The following is a 23,988-nucleotide window of genomic DNA, read 5'->3' as shown; positions in this document are numbered from 1 at the left end:
TCAACACATGACTGCGAGTTCTGTCTGACAAGTGACAGCTAGATCCAGTCCCCACTCCCCAGTCAAATAAATTCGGGCCGGGGAATTCACGGAAAGTGCTTCTAAATACACATGGAGAACGTTAAAACGTTGTAAAATTAAGTTTTTGCCAGTGAATTGTGTACTTTTCGGCTCGTGATTCTGTAGATGAAAAATATTTGAAATGTTTTGCAGTATTCCCAGGTCATTGATGTAAGTAGCATTTCGTTTATTTTTGGAGTTTACATAACGTGTCACCTGTGTTTTATTCGATTTAAAAAGAAATTCTAGGCTGTCGCTTGGATAGATGTGTGATACGCCCTATTTTTGAGGCCGGTATTTAAATTGTAACAATTCTTTAATCGTTTGGCGGCTCTTGAACAACTTTAGTATGAAGTCCCGTTCAACCGTAGTTTCAAACAGTTTTCTCTTGTTTTATAAATAAAAATGCGTAAAATTTACGTCTTCCGTATGATATCGCAACTAATTCAAGGTTAAGGTTTCGAGGAACCGTAAACTCAGAAAACGCAAATCTGTCTAGTCTATTGATCTCGTGCGTAAAGAGATGATATCACGTTTCTAGGAAAATTGACGCATTTGTACACATTACTCAGTTTAATTTAACTTCATTCAATTCTCCACTTCATTTTGTGCCAAAAACATTGAAAAAGTAACTTAGTACATACCTAACTCATATAAACAAAATATTTTTAGTAGGTTAGCAGTTAAGTAAGTTTGTACTATAATGTTTATTGTGGTTTGTTATAAGTGTTTGAGTCCTGTATTTACTTTGAAATGACAATAAAAAAAAAATCTTATGTATTATCAAATAAACATTAAATCAGTTAATGATCACATTAGCTTCTGATTCAATGACCTACTTTTGAAATGACCCAATTTAGTTTATTTGGCAGAAAACTTGGAAGTAACTTCCAAGACTAGACTTTATTGTATTTATTTTATATTATAGGTTTCCTCTTTATAATATTAGTATAGATATAGTATTCTCTTATTTAATGGGTTCTTAGGTACCTAGTTACTTAAAACGAGAAAGTAACTTAATGTTGGATAATGAATGTGTATAATATGAGTATAATGATTGACCTGTTATTATTTTGTTCATTTGATTACTGGTAGTCTGGGAATAAGTAATATTATGGAAGAAGTTGCTAGGTAGTGATATGGCCATCAAATTGTACCTGCCTTTATTTTTATTTTGTTTTGTATGTATTTTACAGTAATAATTTTGCCCTGTACAAAAAAAGTATATTCATTCATTTATTATCAATAATTATAGAGGTACTAAATGTAGTACCTAATACCAATGTATATTTGAAAAAACACTAATTTGTGTTATTTCATTTATATACTATTTAAGTAAGTATTTACTTTATTTAAATATAGAATAAGTTCTTTACTTTTATGTAACAAAGTTAAGGTTTAGAATTCAAATAATTTATTGTTACTTACCTACATACTTTCTTAAATTAGGTACTTAATTTGTTTTGCATTCTTATAATTTACTTGGTGATCCATCCTCATGCAAAACGAATGGAATTTTTGAAAATTGATGAGGAGATAGAATTTCCAAAAATCTTCAAACACATAGTTCTTCATTTTTGTCCAAAAACCTGAAAAGCAATTTTCATAGATATACTTACCCACTTTACTTGAAAAATGTGAATACTAATAGATAAAATATTTAATGATTTGAAAATAGATTGCAATATTTTCCTATGAAGAAAACCTGCAAATTGATTACTTTCACATGTAGACCATGGTCACATCACAAGTTGATTGATGATTACAAGAACACAAGTTTATGAACAGAGATGTTCATGCCTACTCAGCCATTAGCAGTCAGCTGATTTTACCTATATACATATGAATGTTAAGATTATGTACATGCTTGCTTCTACTGATTTTTAACCCCCGACCCAACAAGAGGGGTGTAAGTTTGATGTGTGTATCTGTCTGTGGCATCGTAACTCCTAAAGTAATGAACTGATTTTACTTTAGTTTTTTTTTGTTTGAAAGGTGGCTTGATCGAGAGTGTTCTTAGCTATATTCCATGAAAATCGTTGGAGAGTTATCAGCTCTTTTCTAGTTATTACTGTAACCATCACTTGACGGGGGTGTTATAAATTTTAATTTACACTTGTATCAGTATTTCTTTGATTCAATTAGTATGGTTGAATCTGATACTTGCATTTTCCGTATGGGACAATGCGCCTGCTGCGTTTCCTGTAACTAAAATTTACCTGTAACTATTTCAGGGTTGACAAATGTTTCAAAAGTGTTTGAGCAAATATGTGAAACATGTTTTGAGCAAAAAAAAATTATAAGTGTTTATAGCATGTCTTTAATCCTGTTGTAAACAAAAACTTACTGTTTTTAGAGTTCCGTACCTCAAAAGCAAAAACGGAACCCTTATAGGATCACTTTGTTGTCTATCTGTCTGTGTGTAGGGTACTTCCCGTTGACCTAGAACCATGAAATTTGGCAGGTAGGTAGCTCTTATAGCACAAGTAAAGGAAAAATTCCGAAAACCGTGAATTTGTGGTTTTTTTAGACAGTTTGGAAACATTAATTTTTGTATAAAAATTTGAGACATCTATTAACATGATAAACATGTGTTACAATATACTTAACACGAATAACATGATAAACATGTGTTACAATATACTTAACACGAATACCTGTCTAACTCTGTAAGGGAAACATAAATTAGTGTAAGTAATTAAATACCCTGTCATACCTACTAAAGATTACGTGAAATTATCGCGTTAGCTTACGGTATTTTGGTAGTTTAAAATAATAATTATTGCAAATGCCATTCACAAACGGAATCTCATTCATCTAATTAGAGTAGGTGTGCTATATAATATATAAAGTTACTCAAGTTATTACAGTTTACTTGTGCTCTAGTTAACAGGAGAATCCCAATTTATTAAGCACCTATAAAATAAAAATATCCTCCATTGAATTAAATATCCCACTTCTGATTTTCGTACCTCGTCAATTTGAGATGAAGGTGATGGTATAGTTAGTTCATAATCGGTTATTCAATTGGTAAAGCTTTGTGTTTATACACCAACTATGAACATTTTTGTGTTACCTTAGTGTGTTATTTAACATTTAGTAAGTATGATGATTGTAACAAGTGTAAATTAAAAATTTATAACACCCCCGACAAGTGAAGGTTACAGTAATAACTAGAAAAGAGCTGATAACTTTCAAACAGCTGAACCGATTGTCTTGAATTATAGCTAAAAACACTCTCGATCAAGACACCTTTCAAACAAAAAAAGCTAAATTAAAATCGGTTCATTAGTTTAGGAGCTACGATGCCACAGACAGATACATAGACACACAGATACACACGTCAAACTTATAACACCCTTCTTTTTGGGTTGGGGGCTAAAAAAGAAAATATATGATAAATATTAGGTACCTAGTACCTACTTATTAAGTACATTAATTAAAATTTTACAAATTGTTTGATACATAAGCTAATGTAAATAACTACTAACCGTGCTCTAATTTAACATGAAAACGCCCTGTTACGGAAACTCCACTTAACGTATTAGTTATGACACTATAGCTTACGTAGTTACTCCAGTCAATATTGTTAAGTATGTTTGAATACTTTGCCATTGAATGGGCTGAGTATTGATTTCCATTGTCGGACATCGTATCGTTTGGCTATCGATTCCGTTACATATCAATTTTAAACACAAATGCCCTCACGACGACCCTCTGCATTGTATTCCTCATTGCTGAGAGTCGTGACCCCAATCCATTAATCATAATGGTAGGAGTTCTCTTGTGATGATAATGCGGTGAGTTCTCAGATCCTTCCGCTTACAACTTGACTAAGAGAACGAGATTTCGGCTTTTAGGTTCAGAAATGTCATAATCTCATCACAATACCAAGGAAATTAATCTTCTAAGATTTGCGCATATAGGATATTCTGCTATACAGCATGGTTGGGAAACTTAGGTACTAGTTCCAGCTTACAAAGTTCAACAAAGAGCCCATTACGCGCTGAATATTAATTCACTTTCTTTGGACACTATTAGTGGGAGATTGCAGGCAGTAGATTTCTTATGTCGCCAAAGGGGAGTGGTTAGACATCACAAGAGGAGAAGACGGAGCTTAGCTTCGCGAATCTCGAATTGAATAGAAGTGGCTTTAGTCAGAAAAGCTCTTCGGTGATGATTGCCAAATTTTGAAGGTGGCAATCAATGATGATAACGATATTATAAGAAAACAAATTCTTATATGAAGGTCTTAATATTGTCTCCTCATAATAATAATATTATCTCATCGGTCGGTATCTATACAAGTCGTTTGGGTATTTGCCAGTTTACTATGTAACACATTGGATGCAATTGGAGGACATTGATCTCTTAATGTAAAAGACATTGGATTATGGCGTGAGATAATGGACCCTATTGCAATTCACAAATCTTAAATTGAAAAAAAAAAAAGATTCCGACGAATTGAGAACCTCCTCCTTTTTTGGAAGTCGGTTAAAAATGGATAGACAAATGATAATCTGGATTTATTTATCACAGCAATTGTATTGTGAATATTACTTAAACAAAAAATTAAGTACATTTTGTTGTAACTATTGTATAATATGTAATGTTATGTATGTACATGCCTTGTGGTTAAACTTTGGCCTCCTATTCGGTTTCCGGGGTTTGATCCTGGGCCTACCTCTCGCTAATAATTCTGCCAAATGCCAATTCTGTTGGTCAAGTGTGGATGGCATGCGGATGACTCATGTTCTAACTAAACCCTTCCCTTTTTGGTTCAGTAGTGCGCCGGTAATGGATTGAGATGATGATGATGTACATAATATAGTACGCGACAGGCCGAGTTAGCAATCGGGGAATGAGGCGGGGGGACGTCCCGCACACCCGTAGTCACCCGCGCTATTCCATATCAGGGCGGGAGCTGTGCGGGTGTCCGTACCTCGTTTGCCATCTCGATCTGTCGCGTACTAGGTATACATAAATGTAGGTTACATTAACCTATATACTTAATAATCATACATTTGATAGTTACCCAGATAATCGATGGGTAAAATTGTGGTATTGTAGAAAACTTTAAAGTAAGTAGGTAATACAAGGTTTCAAGGTCAAATCCAACTAGCTTGTCGTGATTCCGGTTTAGACTGCTTTACCTCCATAGACTCCATAGACACAAAATCGATTTAGTATCTAAAAAGTCATCTTCTTCTATATTAAGAAGGTATAGTTGAAAGTTTGTTTGTGAGTTTGTATGTCTGGCGTAATCACCAGAACTTATTATCATATTCTGAAAATTCTTTCTGATAGAGAGCTACATTATTTCCGAGTGCATCCTATTATATTATTATTATGTACATTATACCAGCTATAAGGCTACAAACTAGGTAGGTATAGCATGCGTATAAAGTCGCGGACAAAAGCACCTACTTTAACATGTATGCTTGTCTCATACGGTAATAAATTATGGGATGAAAAGGTAGTCTTTGTAACTTTCTGGCTCTCATTTTAATAATTGAAATCTGAAGGAATAAATAGAATGGAAAGATGGAAAGGATGGAAAGGATGAAAAGAAGGATAGAAATAAGGATATGGTTGAATTTCTGGTAGTCAAAAATATGAGAACTAATACAGAACCTCGATATTAAGTTCTCTGTAAAATTGCAATGAGGAATATTCTGCGAAAATTCCAACTCTCTACCTTTTATGGTTCACGAGATACAGCCTGTTGACTGATAGAAAACTGGAACGGGACCCACCCTTCGAATACGGAACCCTAAAAACTAACTTAAAACCTACGAAGTATTGTTTAGAAACATTAGTTTTTGAAAATTCCCATATTTTTCGCGATAACCATGGCGATAACTCAAACTACTTTTTACAGTTAGCCGCCAGGATGGCTCTAATCTTTCAAATCACACTGTAGCAATTGACTGATGAAAAACTTGGCCAGGACTTATTTTATTTGCAAGTAAAAAAAAATTAATGAAGTTTTTTGACCATATTCCTTGTTACAGATGTTCGAACGCTATAGCACCGAATCGAGCGCTAGCGTATGCATTATCGAAATGTCCCGCGCTTCTAGAGGCTTCGTCGCAATGCCGGAACTACCATGAGGTGACCGGAAACATAATATGCCCCAACGTGGTGAGGGGTATCGACCATCTCAGGGACCCCCGACTTAACAAGGTAGGTTTAATAAAAAAATTACCGTAAGATACAGTTATTTATCTACATCAGTCGGAGAGTCGTTCTTGAACGTCTTATAATTGAAAGAAATGTTATCAAAAACTAGAAACATATTGACTCATGATATTCTGCTCTATAAGAACTAATGGTTAGTACATCTAGTAATCCTAAGGATTGCATTTTCTAGCTTAGCTCATAAAAACCTTTTCACCAGAGCTAGGATGAACGAAACTACACTGTCTTTTACAATATAATGAAAAATCTGACTCACTGACTGATTCATCAACGCCCTGTCTTAGTAGGTACTAGAGTGCTGTGTACAGCTACAGCTTAGTTTCTCTTTACGTTAGACAAGGTGATAAAGGGATTTCGAAATTTCCACGAGAGCAAAGCTGCTAGCAGTCGCTAGTACTTCATAAAGGATAATTTCCAAATGCCTTGGAGCAGGGCTCTTCCATGAAAACAATAGACATTGGAGATTATAGAAAAATCTCTCAAAATCAAAAAGCTCTATAAAATTATGCAATTTTCACACTATGAGTGTTAATTTTATGGTGTAATTATCAAGGGAATGCAGAGCTTGTTTTGAAATGGCTGCCAATAAAGTGTGAACGATTAACGCTCAACGGAGTCCTGAAATAGAACGTTGAATCTAAAAATTTACATGGCAACAAAATTTCAATTCGCGTCATACTACTTTTGTTGCGGTGGTATGACAATGAAATATATGAGCGTAACTATTCCAGAATATTTTCATCGTATTTTATTAAAAGCTTCACAAAAATTATAATGATTTAGCTGGTTTCACTTGGATAAAATTTATGAAAATACTTTCTTATTGAATCTTGATTAGTTATACAAAAAATCTACATGTAAATCTCAGTTTCTAGACCCAGCGTTTTTAGCTGTACAGTTAGTTTCTTCTCCTTTTCCAATACGACTCGCGTGTCATCTATTGTACGTTAATGGTAGGTAGGTACTGTGCCAAAAACCACCATGCAAGTGCCAAAAACAACTGTACAAAATTTCAACTTAATTAGATAGACAATGCGCGAACGTATATAGGTCATTACCTATACATTCGCGCATTATCCATCTATTTGGGTTGAATAAACAGATGAATATTAATTTATACTTCTTACCTACTAATATTATATAGAGGTTTCTTTGTAGACGTTAATCTCCGGAACTACTGATCCGATTCTCAAAATTCTTTCACTGATAGATAGCTACTATATGATAAAAGTCGCCCACAAATGCTAGTTTACTCTAAGAAGAAGACCATAAAAATTAAATAAATGACAGATTACCCCAAAAACGTTTTAGGGTCTGGCATTTACATTAGAAGAACGGCAAGCGCTTGGCATTCACGGCCTTTTGGCGGCCAAGTTCAAGTCACAAGAAGAGCAGCTGGATATCTGCAGGATATCAATAGATAGATACGAGGACAATCTCAACAAATACCTTTACCTCGTCGAGTTACAGGTGACTAACCAGCATAAAGGTACCATTTGATTTAATTAATTTACTAAGTTTTTCTTCGGTACCTACTCGTACTTCGTTGAGGCAGCCGAAGTCTGATGCATGCGGTACATTATCCTTTCTTTTTCAAGGGCGCTACACACTAAATCCACTGGTGCGGCGGTTTATTGAACCAAGCTTACTTAAGGGGCATGAGACGGGCCTGCCCGCGAAATTCAAATTTAATTTGGTTTTTCGCAATTTGTAAACTAATACGACAACGTAGGCTTATAGTATTTTGGTTGCGACAATGGCAGTATCATCCTCACAGGTTTATATAAAAATCTTTACTTGAAAGGGCCCAGTTTAAGAAATTAGTCGATACTAGAATTAATTTCTTAAACTGGACCCTTTAAAACCAAATTTTTGAATTTCGCGGGCAGGCCCGTCGATTCCACCTTAAAAAGGATTCTTATGTCAGCGTGTTTCATACGCGCGGTCTGTTCCCCTTATTAAAACCTTACATAAAGAAAAATTTTAAAAAAAACATAGTCAAATTGATACTCTCCTCCTTTTTTTGAAGTCGATTAAAAAGTAGTTAAAGTTATTAAGCCGCGTGCACATGCCACCGTCAGGCGGATTCGATGTGTAACGCTTTATGCTTGGGAAAAACTAATACGTCTTGACTCTTGTCCTCTAAACCACTAAGTATCTGCTCTATATGACAATCCGACCCTCCATCCGGTTGTATGCGACACGTGCAATGATATATCTATTTAGTCAATGAATTCAGGTGTTAGTTGCATGTTTTTGCGGGATATTTGCAGGAACACTGGGAGATCTTAATAATTTCTAAAATCAGTGCAAGAGTATTGTTAATAATACTTAATGGTATTAGTAACCACAGAACACTGCTCTTGATCAATACAAAAAATTAAGTGCTTGAATAATGTTTGAACTTTGCATGCTCTTGGAAATGAAAATTTCTTATAACTTTGAGGCTTTGTAGTGCTAGAAACATTTGTTTTAATTTTTATTCTTATTTAAGTTACTGATCGTTTTCTCTTATCAGTTATTTCCCGTTTCATTTTTTTTTATAATGACAATCACATGTGCGTAGATGTTTTTGTGTGTGTGTGAGTTTGATATTAAATAGTTTTGAGTGGCTTGATACTAAATAGTATGTCAACTCACACATATTCATAAATATATACACCGTGCATGAGTGAAAACAATATTAAAATTTACTTTTTCCATAAGCGCATTCAATTTTCTTTTCAATTGGTATTTACAGATACTCGATTTTATCTATAGCTGATTCCTTTATTTGCAGGACAGAAATGAGAAGTTATTCTTCCGTCTGTTGTCAGAAAATGTGGAGAAGTATTTGCCCATAGTTTACACACCCACCGTAGGCCTGGCCTGCCAAAGATTTGGTCTCATCTACAGACGGCCGAGAGGTCTCTTTATCACTATCAATGATAAAGGGCATATATTTAATATCCTCAAAAACTGGTAAGTTATAAAATTAGACAGTACTAACTGATGCTCACGACTTTTCACGTGTATTTCGGTTTTTAAAATCCCGAGGGAACTCTTTTATTTTCTGGGATAAAAAGTAGATATCCTATGTCACTCTCCAGATCCTTAATTATATCCATGCAAATAATTACGCCAATCCGTTGCTCCGTTGTGATGTGATTGAAGGACAAACCAACAAAAAACACAATTTCGCATTTATAATGTTAGTATAATACTTGGTCTGGGTGACTAGGGAGCGTCGGATATAGGTATATCTGTTAGAATGCTATCTTATAAACATTATTACTCCTTTTTGTATATAATTCTTATGCAGGCCTTTATAGTTACTTATGAATTTTAGGCCCGAACCAGACGTCCGTGCGATAGTCTTCACAGATGGGGAGCGTATCCTCGGCCTGGGTGACTTGGGAGCGTACGGTATGGGTATACCTGTGGGAAAGCTGTCTCTATACACTGCTCTGGCAGGAATAAAACCGCATCAGTGTTTGCCCATCACTTTGGATGTTGGGACTGAAAATCAGGTATTTGTCATCATTTTTATTAGATGTCTGAAGTTAAGGTATTAATTTTAATAGCGGATTAAAAAAATCAAAATGCAAGAACCTATCGCAGTAGTTTGACAGCTACAATGTGATGATCACAATCACCTCTGATTGGCCGACACTTTTTCACTATTGGGTTTCATATAAAGAATACCATAAATTCGGCCAATCACAAAAATTGCAATTGTAGCATTGATGATTGATGCAGCTTTTCCGTAATCGACCAGCCGTCAATAAAAGCAGTTCCTCAAATGCTGCAAGGATTTATGGTCGGTGGTAATATTTAGTAGGTATTACCGACAACATTGTTATTCATATCAAAACTATTTAGAGTTGAACAAACTCAGTAGGCAGTAGGTACCCGCTTGGGATTGAAATAATATGAGGCGTAAAGCAAATTGGCGTGAAAATGAATCTGGAGCGACCTTTTTATATGCTGACGTGTCGTTTACGATGCTTCGAAGAATTTGGCGAATGGAATATTTCGGTCAAATTTGTTATTCAGTTATTTTTATTTAACGACTGTTCCAGCGCCATTGACGGTCCCGCACGTTGCATTTCTAATTGCGTTGAAGTAATTTTTATTCTAAAAGATGTGTTTCAAATTTTAAGCAAAGGTATATTTTATGGGTCAAGGTCCAGAAAGGAAAGTTATAATGGCTTAGGGATCAATGGCTCAGTAATCAAAGATATCTTAACTCCTGACAGTAGAAGCTGCATGCCCGTTTAGCGTTGGGTTAAGTATGCTAGGTTTATAATTATGACTAAGCTAATTCTTAATCAACAATTTGAAAAGTCAGGTAGATATTTTATTTTCGTAAGCGGCCAAAACACAGTTCAAAGAATTTGTCATTTTCTTTAGTTGTGATTTCGCAGGATTTGCTGGAAGATCCACTTTATATTGGTCTGCGCCAAAAACGAGTGAGAGGGAAGGAGTATGACGAGTTTATCGACGAATTTATGGAAGCATGTGTTCAGAGATACGGACAAAATACACTTTTGCAGGTGAGTTTCTCGTAGTCATATTTTTGCATAGGAATCACGGAAATAGCGGGCATACTAATTAAAAATTGTTGAACCTGCAAAGAAAGAAATGCTCCTTTCTATATAACTATAGACTCGCGTAACAATGCTCTTTGCTAGTTAATTAATTATTATCATGAAACTAACATAAGAAAGATTGGATCAGAGGATCCAATCTCTCTTATGTTACTTAATTTCAGAGGCACCGACACTTTGCATATATTATGTTAATTTTGCTCAAAGAACCATATTACTCAGAATGTATAGACCGTTTTTACGATAAATGCCAATTAATTTTTTCTATTCATTTTTATATGAAATATAACTGCTTATAACAGTGTAGTGTTATTGAAAATTCGCTCGTTTGACTAGTTGAGCAAGATCGTATTTCTTAAGTGACCGTATTTTACTATCGTAACTATTAGCTAGGCTCGAGGTATGGGTGAATAACATATACCTAATTATTGTAGGAATTCTATTGTTCTCAACAGCACAGTTTTGAGTGTTAGTGCATTAAGTGATTAGAAATGTTACAGATGCAATCGATACGTTTGTAATAGTCATGATGCGCGTCGCTGCCAAATCTTTAGTTTTGTATGGAGATGATCGGTAGCACGAACGGTTAGCAACAATTTAATATCAGCAGTTGCACAGTATTAGAAGGTGTACCATTAGTATAAAACAAAGTCCCTTCCCGCCGTCTGTCCGTCTGTAAGGATAGATCTTTTAAACTATCTAAGCGACCAATTTTAAAGCGGGTTTCATCAATAGATAGAGTGATTCAAGAGGAAGGTTTATACGTATAGTTAAATATTATTTGTGTTAATTTGTTGAAATATGACAATAGTATAATAATTGTTGAAATACGACGATAGTAGTTGTTCAAGATGTCGGAACAAATCAAGCCGACTGAAAGCTTTCATCGAAAATGCTCTCTTTTCTTTGGAAATAATTGTCTCATGAAAAAACAGCTGTAAACATTATTTTATATAAATACCTCTTATTGTAATTAGTCTAATTATACCTAATAGTGATAGATATTATTAATCTGCCTTTTTTGGAAATCGGTTAAAAATACGTCAGGCGTGATTGTAGATTATAGATAGTCAATCAAATAAAAAATTATAATATAGTTGATACTTATCGTACATCAGTGTTAAACTCGCGTAACATTGTTATCCGATAAGATGCCATTAAATCGCAAGATACCTAAGTTTTTTTCCGTATTGGAACTACTTATGATATTATTTTAATATAAATATTGTTCAAAGAAGAGTCTCAATAGCTCAACGGTTGAGGAGCGTACTTAATTCCGAAAGGTCGGTGGTTCAAATCCCATCCGTTGCACTATTGTCATCAGTCGTACATACTCCTAGCGCAAGCTTTACGCTTAGTTTATTCTTTAAAAAAAACAAAAAAACTATTGATTTAGCTTTTAAGTTTGAGCGCAGAACATTTAATAGTATTTAAAATATTGTGTTGAAGTCTTATTACAGCAGGCTTCTGATCATCAAGTAAAAAATCCAATAAAATAATGTATCTGTCTGTGGCATCGTAGCTCCTAAACGAATGAACCGATTTTAGTTTTTTTTTTGTTTGAAAGGTGGCTTGATCGAGAGTGTTCTCTTTGTGTTCTGTGTTGTAGCTATAATCGAAGAAAATCGGTTCAGCCGTTTGAATGTTATCAGCTCTTTTCTAGTTTTCTTAAAGAGGTATTTCTGTTGGGGGTTTTTTAAATTTTGAGTTATTCTATTTATGTATTTCGGAATCTATTTTTATTTTCGTTTATTTTAAAGTAAAAATTTATAAATCGTTTATACATGTGTATAAAAAGGAAACTAAATAGGTGACATTGATATTTAAAAGATAAAAACTCAGTATCGCATGAAGTAGCGTATCATAGATATGATGTATGATTATGAGTTTATCATACAGTGCTATATTTATCGGTATAATATGTGCCATTTACTATCTTATTTATTGTCTTTGGCACACTCCAAATTATAAATACCTAATAGTAATAATCACTGTATTGGCATATTGAAATTGAAATGTTCTTCGTTACTAAGATCCATGACGCACGGTCGACTAGTCGCCCGGCGACTCAGTTGACGGCAACCATTACAATCTGTAATTTATATAGAAGTCGTAGGGTGTATGTGCATGCAGTCGCGGCGACTACGTGCGCATGCACATAACAACTTTCATATACATTTCACATTCTAATGGTCGCCGGCGACTAATCGATCGTTCGTAATGCGTCTAATGGTCGCGTACCAGTCGAGATTGCAATCGGGGTGGAGATCGGGGTGGGGTGCTAACCCCGTACGGGATAGTGCGGGTGACGTGCGGGGCGTCATACCCCCGCCTCATACCCCGCTACTTTAAGTAACCTGCATCTTACGCAAGCTATTTATTCTTATAGCTATAATACGAGTATATTCACTATCATAATTCGACGACTTTGCTTTGTATTACCCGTAACGGTATTACGTAGGTATATTTACATCTTGTTCATTCATTTATAGCGAACAAAGAATGATTTATTAGCGTCATCCATGTACCTATTATCTCTTGTCTAATAGATTCGTGACTTACTGCCTAAGTATCTGTTGCGGAAATACTGAAGAATGTAGAAATACCTACTAGCATACAATAGTCTCGTACTAATGTATAGTTAGTTACTCGTATAATCTTTTAGTTTCTGTGAACTTGAACATGGAAGAAAATAACATTGTAGGTGTACCGCTTGACTGAGACAGCTCGTGAAGCAAAGGGTGGGTTACTGTGATTTTAAAAACCTTGATTTTTACGTCACTTGTCACCTCCCGTAACCTAACTGACCGTCTCAGTAAAATTGTATACTAATAGTTCGTTGTCGCCAAACATTGACGTTTAAATTGAATGTTTGAACGTGATTTGCTTCCTCGTTTCTAATCCGAACCGCTAGAATATGGAACGCCCTTCCGGCGTCAGTTTCCCCTTTCACTTTTAATATGGGTATCTTCAAGTCAAGAGTAAATAGGCAACTTCTATTTCCTCTTGACTTGACTTTCGACTTGCTAGCAGGTCTGAATGCAGCCAAGTGCTAGTCTGTAAGTTAAAAAAAAAGTGAGCGATCGAAGAAAACAGGACAAAGTTGTCAAATTTATATCATAGTTTATTCTTTCACGCATCCATTTTAAAAACATATGTTTTTGTCCTGTCGTTGGGACAAACCACATCGCCTAATTTAAGTCCAATAATTAAGCCTTCTTACGTTAATGCGCAGTGACACGCACAAGTTGACCTGTTATAATGTTTGACTTTGAACTGGCGAGCAATAAAGATCGACCACCTCCAAAATTAGACAGGCTTCAGCTACAATATTAATATTAACTCAGATCAGTAGTTGTGTACAATGTATCGGAACGCCAAATCGCTTGGCGGCACAGCTTTGCCGGTAGGTTGGTAACTAGCTACGGCCCAAGCCTTTCATCAGACCAGACTAGAGACAATTAAGAAAATATAAAATCCCAAAATTTAGGATTTTACCTCCCACTTATAAAGACCACTGCGCTCACCACTGCGCCAGGAAGGTTGTCGAAAAAGAAGTTGTAGATCCTAAATTATTTATTTACTAGCTGATGCCAGCGACTTCGCGTGGAAAATCCCGTGGAAATTCATTGATTTTCCGGGATAAAAAGTAGCCTATGTGTTAATCCAGGGTATAATCTATCTCCATTCCAAATTTCAGCCAAATCCGTCCAGTAGTTTATGCGTGAAAGAGTAACAAACATACATACACGATATACACAAACTTTATAATATCACCCTTTTCCACAGTTCGAGGATTTCGCGCTATTGAACGCTGGTCGTCTGCTCGCGAAGTACCGCTTCAAGTATTGCACGTTCAACGACGACATCCAGGGCACGGCCAGTGTGGCCGTCGCGGGACTGATGGCCGCCGTCAGGGTCACGAAGAGGAAGCTCAGTGAAAACATCTATTTCTTCCTTGGTGCTGGATCGGTAAGAAATAATATGTTATTATGAATTCCGACTGTGACGTCACATGGATTCTAATTGTCATGTATTTCATTAAGAAAATGCAGTTGTTTACGAATCCGTGTGACGTTATGACAGCTCAGAACTTAAACAATTTTCACGGAGAAATTTGAAATACAAAATTTAAATGCACTTATCGATTGACTCAATTGAATAGTTTTTGGGAATTTTTTGGTGGTTTATTATTACCGGTCTACCCTAGGATTAAATTAAGACACCTTTAAAAAAGGGTAAGATACCCTATTACAAAGATAACTGCAAGCGAATAATAGAAAAAATGTATTTGCTTATACGTTAAAAGGTGGTAACATTCATTTTAAACTCATTCCACAGGCAGCTAACGGCATTGCCTCCTTAACAGTAGCTGCCATGGTCGCAGAAGGTCTAACAGAGAAGCAGGCACAGGATCGAGTGTACATGTTTGACGTTGATGGTCTCCTCTCCACTAGGAGAGAGGGAGGAGTCCCACCTCATGCAAAGGCCTTTGGAAAGGACATCGAACCGGAAAAGGACTTTGAAAAGTGCATTGCGAAGATTAGACCTAGTTGTCTTATTGGTAAGTACTTAGTTTAAAGGTACAATGCCTAAATCTCTGATCTCTGTAGATATACAACCTTTTTTGGCGTTGGAACTAGCTGATGGATGGAATTTAATGGAGGATGGAGCGACAGATTGAATCAAGAAAATTCATTCATCATTAATACAAGTCCTTTCTATCTCGAATATTTTTTGAAATATAAATAAACATCACTGAATCTATGCATTGATTCAGAAAGTCCTATCTATCTTTTCCTTCCTCATACGTAGGCGCTTAAGGAAAATTAGCTGGTTTTCTGAAAGCAACTGTTAGTAACTAAGAAGGCAATCGACGCTACGTGTAACATTAGATAGGAGTTCTTCCGCTTGATTGGCCTTGATTTTGAAGGTAAATCAAGCAAAGAAACCATTTCATTAATCAAGGTGTTCATGTTATATTCAGGATTCAGTGTCCCCAAAAACTTTTCTTTTATAGCATTTCATAATATTGCAAATGGTTCGTATCGTAACTAAAAAGATTCTCCAACTAAAAGACTAAAAAGACCTTCCGAAATTTCCGCTCTAGCTAAAAAATAGCACATTAATTGAGGAGCTGGCAAACAAGTGTTACACTTATGACCAAAATACTTGTTTTCTTTAATCCGGACGTTTTTGGCCATCGAATATAAATCTGAACTCATTTCCAAGCTAAAACTATGCTTTTGAGTCTAAAAGTCCCAAAGTCCGTGATTCCGATCACTAAATACAAACATGAACTTATTTTCAAACAACAAAAACTGTGCTTAAAGTAAAACTGGGCCCAACGTTGGGATTTTGATCAAGTCAGTACAGTTATAGTTAACAGCTTTCATTCAGTTTTTCGCCCCTTCTATGAAATTTTATTTTATCCAATGGGGATGATGTCAAAAATAAATTATTTCTTAGTAATTATTAAATAGAGTATCTTCCAAAATTCGTGAAAGCCGCATTCGATGCTAGTTTTAAGTTTGCTAACCATTTTTAATCATCGGTTATGACGTCACATCTGTGAATTATATACAAGCTCCCTTACTAAGCGAGCGTTTCGACGTTTGATAAAAAGTCGCTGATTTCACTAGTATTAGCATTATCAGCCCTATTATACTTTTTGTTCGGCAGCTCCTTCATAGCTATTTGGGTGGTCATATTTTGTTGTGCTATCCAGGTTGCTCGACCGTGGGCGGTGCGTTTACCCCCGCAGTGCTGCAGCAAATGGCAAAGAACATCGAAAGGCCCGTCATATTCGCGCTCTCCAACCCAACGAGCAAAGCTGAGTGTACTGCTCAGGCCGCGTATGATCATACCGAGGTAAGTTACATCTTTGGAACTCTGAATTATATATTTCACAATCAACTAATATCACTGTATAATCCGTTAATACTATTCTTCGGTAGATAAAATACAATCTACAAGCCGACTCAATCACTCGAATTGCCTCTAACAAGTGGTAGATAAGATTAACAATAATTGTCATGCGGATTAACCCAAACAAAAACTCGTTTGTAAGTAAATAAACGCAACTTTTTAAACGGTTCCAAATGGCTTGTCCTCGTCAATTATTTCGGTTCAGTATGTTAGTTGTATGTAACTCGAGGCCTAGGTTACCCGCCGGTATGACTCGCGCTAAGCATGTTGTATCCTTACCACAATTATAATAGTAACGTAGGATTGTTTTTAGGGTTCCGTACCTCAAAAGGAAAAACGGAACCCTTATAGGATCACTTTGTTGTCTGTCTGTCAAGAAACCTATAGGGTACTTCCCGTTGACCTAGAATCATGAAATTTGGCAGGCAGGTAGGTCTTATAGCACAAGTACAGGAATAAATCTGAAAACCGCGAATTCACATCATTTAAAAAAAAATTAAAATATGTTTCAATTTTTAATGTAAGATAACTATACCAAGTGGGGTATCATATGAAAGGGCATTACTTGTAATTTTTTTTAAATATTTTTATTTATTTTTAAGCATAATAGTTTTTGATTTATCGTGCAAAATGTCGGTAAAATACCTGAGTACGGAACCCTCGGTGCGCGAGTCTGACTCGCACTTGGCCGGTTTTTTTTATTTATATTACCTTGGATGTGTTAAAAGTCGTATAAAATTTGTTACCAGGGCCGCTGTATCTTCGCGTCAGGATCTCCCTTCCCGCCAGTGCAGTACGACGGCAAGGAGTACCATCCGGGGCAAGGAAACAACGCCTACATATTCCCTGGGATTGCTCTGGGAGTTATCGCGACTGCCACGCACCATATACCTGAAACTATGTTCCTGACTGCTGCCAGGGTATGTTTTACAATTATTTATTTCTGTAGCTTTCGTTTAAAAAAGCTTAGTCTTTTTCTGTCAAAAAATGAGTTTTTCTGTAAAAAAATCCTCAGTAGCAGCCTGGAGCTAGAGAGTTGGTTGATAGTGTAGAAAAAGAGTCACTGTGAAAAAGGATCCCAGGTGGGTTCGAAACTAGTCGGACTTGCGTCGACTAACCATATGAGTACAGCCCGGAGTATATTTTTAGTGTAGAGAAACTTTATTTAAATACTTATATGCAAAGATATTATAAAAACCCAGACAGACAAAGCTCCTACAACCGTATTTAAAAAAAATGAAGACAAATTCGTACGCTTGTGTGTGTAATACGCATACCCGTAGCGGCACAAACAGCATAGATACCGACGCAGTGTTAACGCAGTAAAGCGACACCTACGAGCAAAATTCAAATTATAAATTCTTTATGGGCTCAATTTGTTATTAACAACTTTGTGGGGGAAAAAGGGACCTAGATCTTATGTAGAATTACATTCGATCGGTTTGACTGTATTTGAAATATTATGTAGCCAGTAGTATAATAAATTGACCGCTTGATGATAAGATACGTTACATAATGTGTTGAGTCATACAATATATCAGTGTTTCCTCAATATAAGCACTATCTAAAAGTGTGCTTGAAAAAAATCCATATATAGCAAATTTCGAGTATAAAATAAGTATGATGACAAATGTACGCAGGCTGGTATTTTGGGAGAGTATGCAGATTGCAGACACATTTTTAAAATAGTGTGCTAAATATTGCATTCAAAAATAGTTTTTATTTTCAAACTACATAAAATCTATTTTGTAATGCAAGCGTTTGGACGGAAAATGATTGTTTGTCTGGTCTAATTTTTTAATTTCTTTGGCAATGACATAATGTATTGTTGCCAAAATCCGACTACTATGTTTTAGTAGGCGTGTTTGTATACAAAACATTCTCAATGAATGTATAGATGAAGGTAATCGCTCTGCCAACATTGTAATCGTCAATCACTTACGTAGCTTAGATGCATTTGCATACTCTATAAAATAATTTTGAACTAGCGGACTGTCAATAAAGAAATTGAAAACGTAAACCAGTTTGGCGGGTTGCGCCAAAAAAAAGGTAAAAGATTTTAAACACCTTGGTAATCAAGCCAAACAGTTTACTGAAGGAAATTTTCTGTCCTACAGAAATTGGCGCTCGTACGTTAAAGGAAATTTTCTAGTATGGACAAAAACTTTTTTAAAAAGGCTATTCCTGGGACTTGTACAAACTTTAAAAACTAAATTGACAGCACTAAATCTAGTGCTATCTTTTTCCATGGGGAGTGTTTTGAAGGGCATAGCAATAAATTAAGATTTGCGTAACATAGTATCTTTAAACTAAACGAAATTGACAGGTCTAAAAGATCTATATTTTTCCGCAGGGAGCAACATGAAAGGGATAGCAATAGACCGTCAGGACTTCGTCTGTGTTGGTGTTAGCTGGCGGGCGTGCTCTGCCTTTTTGGAGTGTTTTTTTTTTTGTTAAAACTGACTGGAAAACGCTCTAAGGGGGTGCCGTGCGTATGTCGGCGAGCGCCGGCACAGACGGGGTCCATATTTGTATAGTTTAACTAACTTGTTACAAATAACTACAAACTTGACATTGGCTAATCTTTGTAAAGCCAGACGAGAAAGAAAAAAAAAATAGACCGTCATGTTAGCTTTATCTAGAGACTGTACAAAAGAATTATCCAGATTGTAATGTTTTTTTTCAGACTCTCGCTAATTTCGTGAGCGAGGACGATCTGAGAACTGGCCGCATTTACCCTCCACTCGCCGACGTGAGGGAGGCGTCGCTAGCTATCGCCATCGAGGTCGCCAGGATGGCTTATGATGAAGGTATGTTCAGATTTCTCTCTTACTATACTTCTCAGATGTCTTGATAGTTCACTATACCGAGGGCAATCAAACTGAAAAGTTAGGTCTACAAAAATTCAATTAAAATACATACTTCTATTTACTTTGCTGTTTGAGCTCTTGAAAATACAATGATTTTATGACATGAAATAAATCGTCATTTGTTATGGAAGTACAATTTCTAAAATTGAGGTTTTCTTTGGTAAAGGCGTCAATAATAAGTTTTTGCAAAGTGATGAGTGGAAGGTCGGCTCTTCTCAGTAAAACTTGCTGGTCGATTCCGCAAAAGCTGCATCAATCATTGCTCAGTTGTTGTGATTGGCTGAATTTACGCGATATTGTTATTGCAACAATGCATTGTAGCCAATAGTGAGAAAGTGTCAGTCAATCAGAGGCGATTGCGTTCGTCACACCGTAGCTGTCAAACTACGTAGGCCCCTGATTTCCGAACAGGTGTTTGAATCTCGTCATAAGAACCATGAAATTAATACTTTTGAAACATGTAGATGCCGAAAGCTTCTTATTAAATGATTCTACTATAATTAGTTATTTACGTAATTTTAAATATATTTTTCTTGATAGGTTGGGGTTCAGTGTACCCGACTCCAAAGAATTTCGAAAAACACGTTAAAATGTGCCAATACAATTTTTGTTACGAATCTCATCTGCCAGACAGCTATACTTGGCCGGAATACCCTCCAGTTAATTACAAACAGCTAGAAGGAAGATCTTCGCCTGTTTTACTTTAACTTTTTGATGACCTACTGAAGAAAGAGGTTATAGTTTAATAGAAGAATTAATTAATTTTACGGTACTCGTACGTTTATGGTATACCTGAAGCCCGAATTTTGCTAGAAAATGACCGAAATATAGTGAAATATTTTAGTGAAGAATTAATTTACTCTAACGGTACTCGTAAGTTGATGGTATAAAGTCCGTATTTTGCTAGAAAGTAACCGAGAGATGGTATTTTGATCGAATATAAAGTAGGAACAAGTAGACCAAGTTATTAGATATGGACATGTACAATGAGTATAATATATTTAGTAGCATTGATAGTAGTTGGTTGGTTAGATAATGGTGTTACATAAGCATACAAATAGTTCACAAAACATAGCCAGTATGACTGCTCTTCGTAAAAAATTGCCATCGTAAATTAGTTATCATTGACATGGCTAAGCAATCCTTTAAATTTTATGGAGTAGAGCGATTTTTTTTTTGGGTTTAAAAATGTAATTTAATTTAGTCCTGAAATCCTTAGTCGTGAAAATAAAATTTTTGCTGAAATTGAATGAAATATTAAAATGAAAAATATGCAAATACTCTAAATTTAGTTCAGAGAAAGAAATGAGTATTGACGCTAATATTTAGATTATTCATTCATTTATTTTAATTGACAAATTTCAGGTCTTGCGTCAGTATATCCCGAGCCAAAGGACCTCCCTAAGCACATAATGAATCAAGTGTACAACTTCCACTACGAGAGTTCTATGCCCGTTGTATGGGATTGGAAGCCCGAGGAGAAATTCAACGTCCGGCCCATCCAGCCTGTTCCTAAGAACATTTAAAGTATTATTTATCTTTATTTATTTTAATAAAATTATGGCAACCGTTTGAAGTATTAACGTACAATGAATCGGCACTATTTCGATTCAAATATTTTTCATCAAATAAAATTTTTAAAAGGCACGACATGGATTTACTATAAATTAATCTATGGTTAAACCATAAACATAATTGCATGAATCGTTGATTTTAATTTATCATGACGATCATAGCCGTGATTTTTATTTTGTGTGTTATTATTATCATCAAGAAATATTTCTTACCGAGTGACTAATTAATGTTTTTCGTGGTTTTAATCTCTGATATTTTTATAGAACTTCCAGTGATATTAACACTTATTATCATTATTTATTATTGTCTTGTTAAAAACAATCAACAACTTAATAAAACGAACGTTTACTTTGTGACACTTTAGAAGTGACTAGGGAATATAAGTATTATTATTAATTATTATTTATTGTACGTTTATAATAAAATGGTTAGTAATATGTATGTACGTTGACATTGTTCATATGTATTCACTGGAGATAATATCAGATATCTTGCCGAACAATTACGGTTTTTATTTTTAAATGTAACATACAATATATTACCTCCATTTTAATTGTTTATTGGCAGTAATAATATTATATCGCAAGGATACTGAAAGTTCAAAACGTTTAAATACTTAATAATAACCAAATTTTTCACTATATTAAACGAGCATCGTTAATATGCACATAACATACATAAGTGTATAATGAATAAATAATTATTCAATTAAATGAGTAATATATTCATTGAAAAAGCATTGAAGTAAAATATACACGTTGTAACGAGATTAATTAAATAACTTTGATTACCTAGTAGATTTGTTTTTGTAAAAGTTATTCCTTCTATTTTTTACTTATTGATTGGCAATTTATAAATAAGTTTTTGAAAAAGCATCTAGAGCACTTTCAAGTATATTTTATTCAAATAATTAAGAGTAATCTCTAAGTATAATTTTGAATATAAAAAAATAATTATATGTAGGTATCTTTTATTTTAATACTTTCCTACAATGGGTATTATTTTAATGTTTTGATCTTGACTTCTTGCGATATAAAACCAGGTAACACTTAATAATTAGACGACAAAAGGTTACATATAAAATAACTGACCCAATGCTTTTGCGTTGTCACATTCATCAATTTCGGTCTCATATTAAGTATATAAAACGTCAGTAGAATTGACTATATACGAGTTAGTATTTATATAGTAGCTGTTAGTTATTATATTATGTAATATTTATTATATTATGTATGTCTCGGTAGATGTAGTAGTTAATTGTGTGAAATTGTAACCTTTTATAAACCTTGAGTCTAAATTCGTGTGGTGAAAATTAAAACAAAACTAGTTAGTTTTAGACATGTGTATTATGACGGATATAATTAATAAAAGTTGCACATTATGTTTAAAAAAGTATGTAAATATTGTACGAAGTTGCATATATGTAAAAGTTTTGCAAAAAAAAGTATTTGTTAACAGTGTTTTCTTAGTTAGGAAATTTCCTTATTAGCTAAATCAACAAGTATTATATAATTTCAATTTTATGTATTACAAGTAAATTTGTGTAATTTTAACGTCTAGTCACCGCAGCATTAAAATGTAACAGCCAATAATTATGATATTTTATACTTAATCTTTAAATAAATTCTTAAAAGACAAACGTAAAAAAATATTAATAAGGGAAAAGCTACCAATCGAAATCTTTTGTGCATCTAATTGGCTATAATCAACTATTGATTGTATTTATATAATTATTAAGTACATAATCGAAGTGTAATAATATTAAAAAGGCCACGGCGACACCAGTGACACTAAATTCTAGAACAATTGCGTAATTTTTCCAAAAAAAAAAAATTGTTCGACTTATCTACTAGTCGTTTTAGAGTAAAAAGGTCAGTAGGCCTATTATTTACTATTGTGGCCTGATGGTATCATTATAATAATATGTTACTTTTATGGACATTGTATTATTAATTATTATGAGTATAAAAGTAGTAGCCCTAATCGCTTACTTATGCTTCTAGATGCTCTTCGATTACGAAAATGAGCTATTAATAAAATAAAATACAAAATCGGAGATATTTCCAATCTCACAATAATTTAAACATTAATAAATGCTTCATAGAATCTAAAGAAATACTTTGATTCTGCATTAAGTATAGGTTTCGCTTCAGTATTTTTTAAGGTAGTGAGACATTATTTTCGCTGAGCGAAAAAAAAGTTGAGGTGTGTCTCTGATTATGTTATACCTGTGTGTATCTATTGATACGATGTGATTATGTTGCTGTGACGTATAGAGATTATGGTTTTGAACTAACTAAACTGCCCTTAGGGTAAGGCCGCGATTACACTTGTAAGTTTTACTCACGTAAGTAGCTTACGTAATTATTTGTCTAAAAAAATTCTAAGGCCAATGTACGTATGAGAGTATTTACATTAGTAAGTTATTCGTAAGTTACTTACGTGAGACAACTTAGAGGTGTATCGGCGGCCTTTGAGCGATATCACTCATTTATATGTGTGAGTCACAATTTGAGTGTGTTCATTAAATCGGTAATTATGTGTGCGTGAGTGTAAGCAATGCCTTTTGTTAATCATAATCACGCACACATTGTTATGTACGTACACATTAGTGTGAAAATTCTATACCCGTGTTGAATTAATTTGTTGGTCATGTTTGTTTCTTCTGTTACTACTAAAAGCCATTATACAAAATAAGAAGATATTTCTTCTGTTGTCGACTAATACATAATATACGAATTCAAAATTTTCTAATATCCCCAAAG

General features: G+C 34.7%; 1 protein-coding gene across 1 annotated transcript; it reads left to right on the top strand.

The window, feature by feature from the left end:
- Window positions 1–5: 5 nt before the first annotated feature.
- Window positions 6–23,838, top strand: LOC123869040 (NADP-dependent malic enzyme-like). Its single transcript, XM_045911772.1, has 12 exons — window positions 6–231; window positions 6,075–6,246; window positions 7,573–7,731; window positions 9,041–9,222; window positions 9,590–9,770; window positions 10,668–10,796; window positions 14,640–14,822; window positions 15,192–15,414; window positions 16,579–16,721; window positions 17,528–17,698; window positions 19,465–19,588; window positions 21,014–23,838. Exons 1-12 carry the CDS (start codon window positions 203–205, stop codon window positions 21,172–21,174), a joined length of 1,857 nt encoding a protein of 618 aa, XP_045767728.1. The 5' UTR covers window positions 6–202; the 3' UTR covers window positions 21,175–23,838.
- The last annotated feature ends 150 nt before the right edge of the window (window positions 23,839–23,988 follow it).

Source organism: Maniola jurtina, chromosome 10, assembly GCF_905333055.1.
Source record: "Maniola jurtina chromosome 10, ilManJurt1.1, whole genome shotgun sequence".
Classification (NCBI taxonomy): Eukaryota; Metazoa; Arthropoda; class Insecta; order Lepidoptera; family Nymphalidae; genus Maniola; species Maniola jurtina.
The sequence above is the reverse complement of the archived record's forward strand: the minus strand, read 5'-3'. Positions and strand labels throughout refer to the sequence as shown.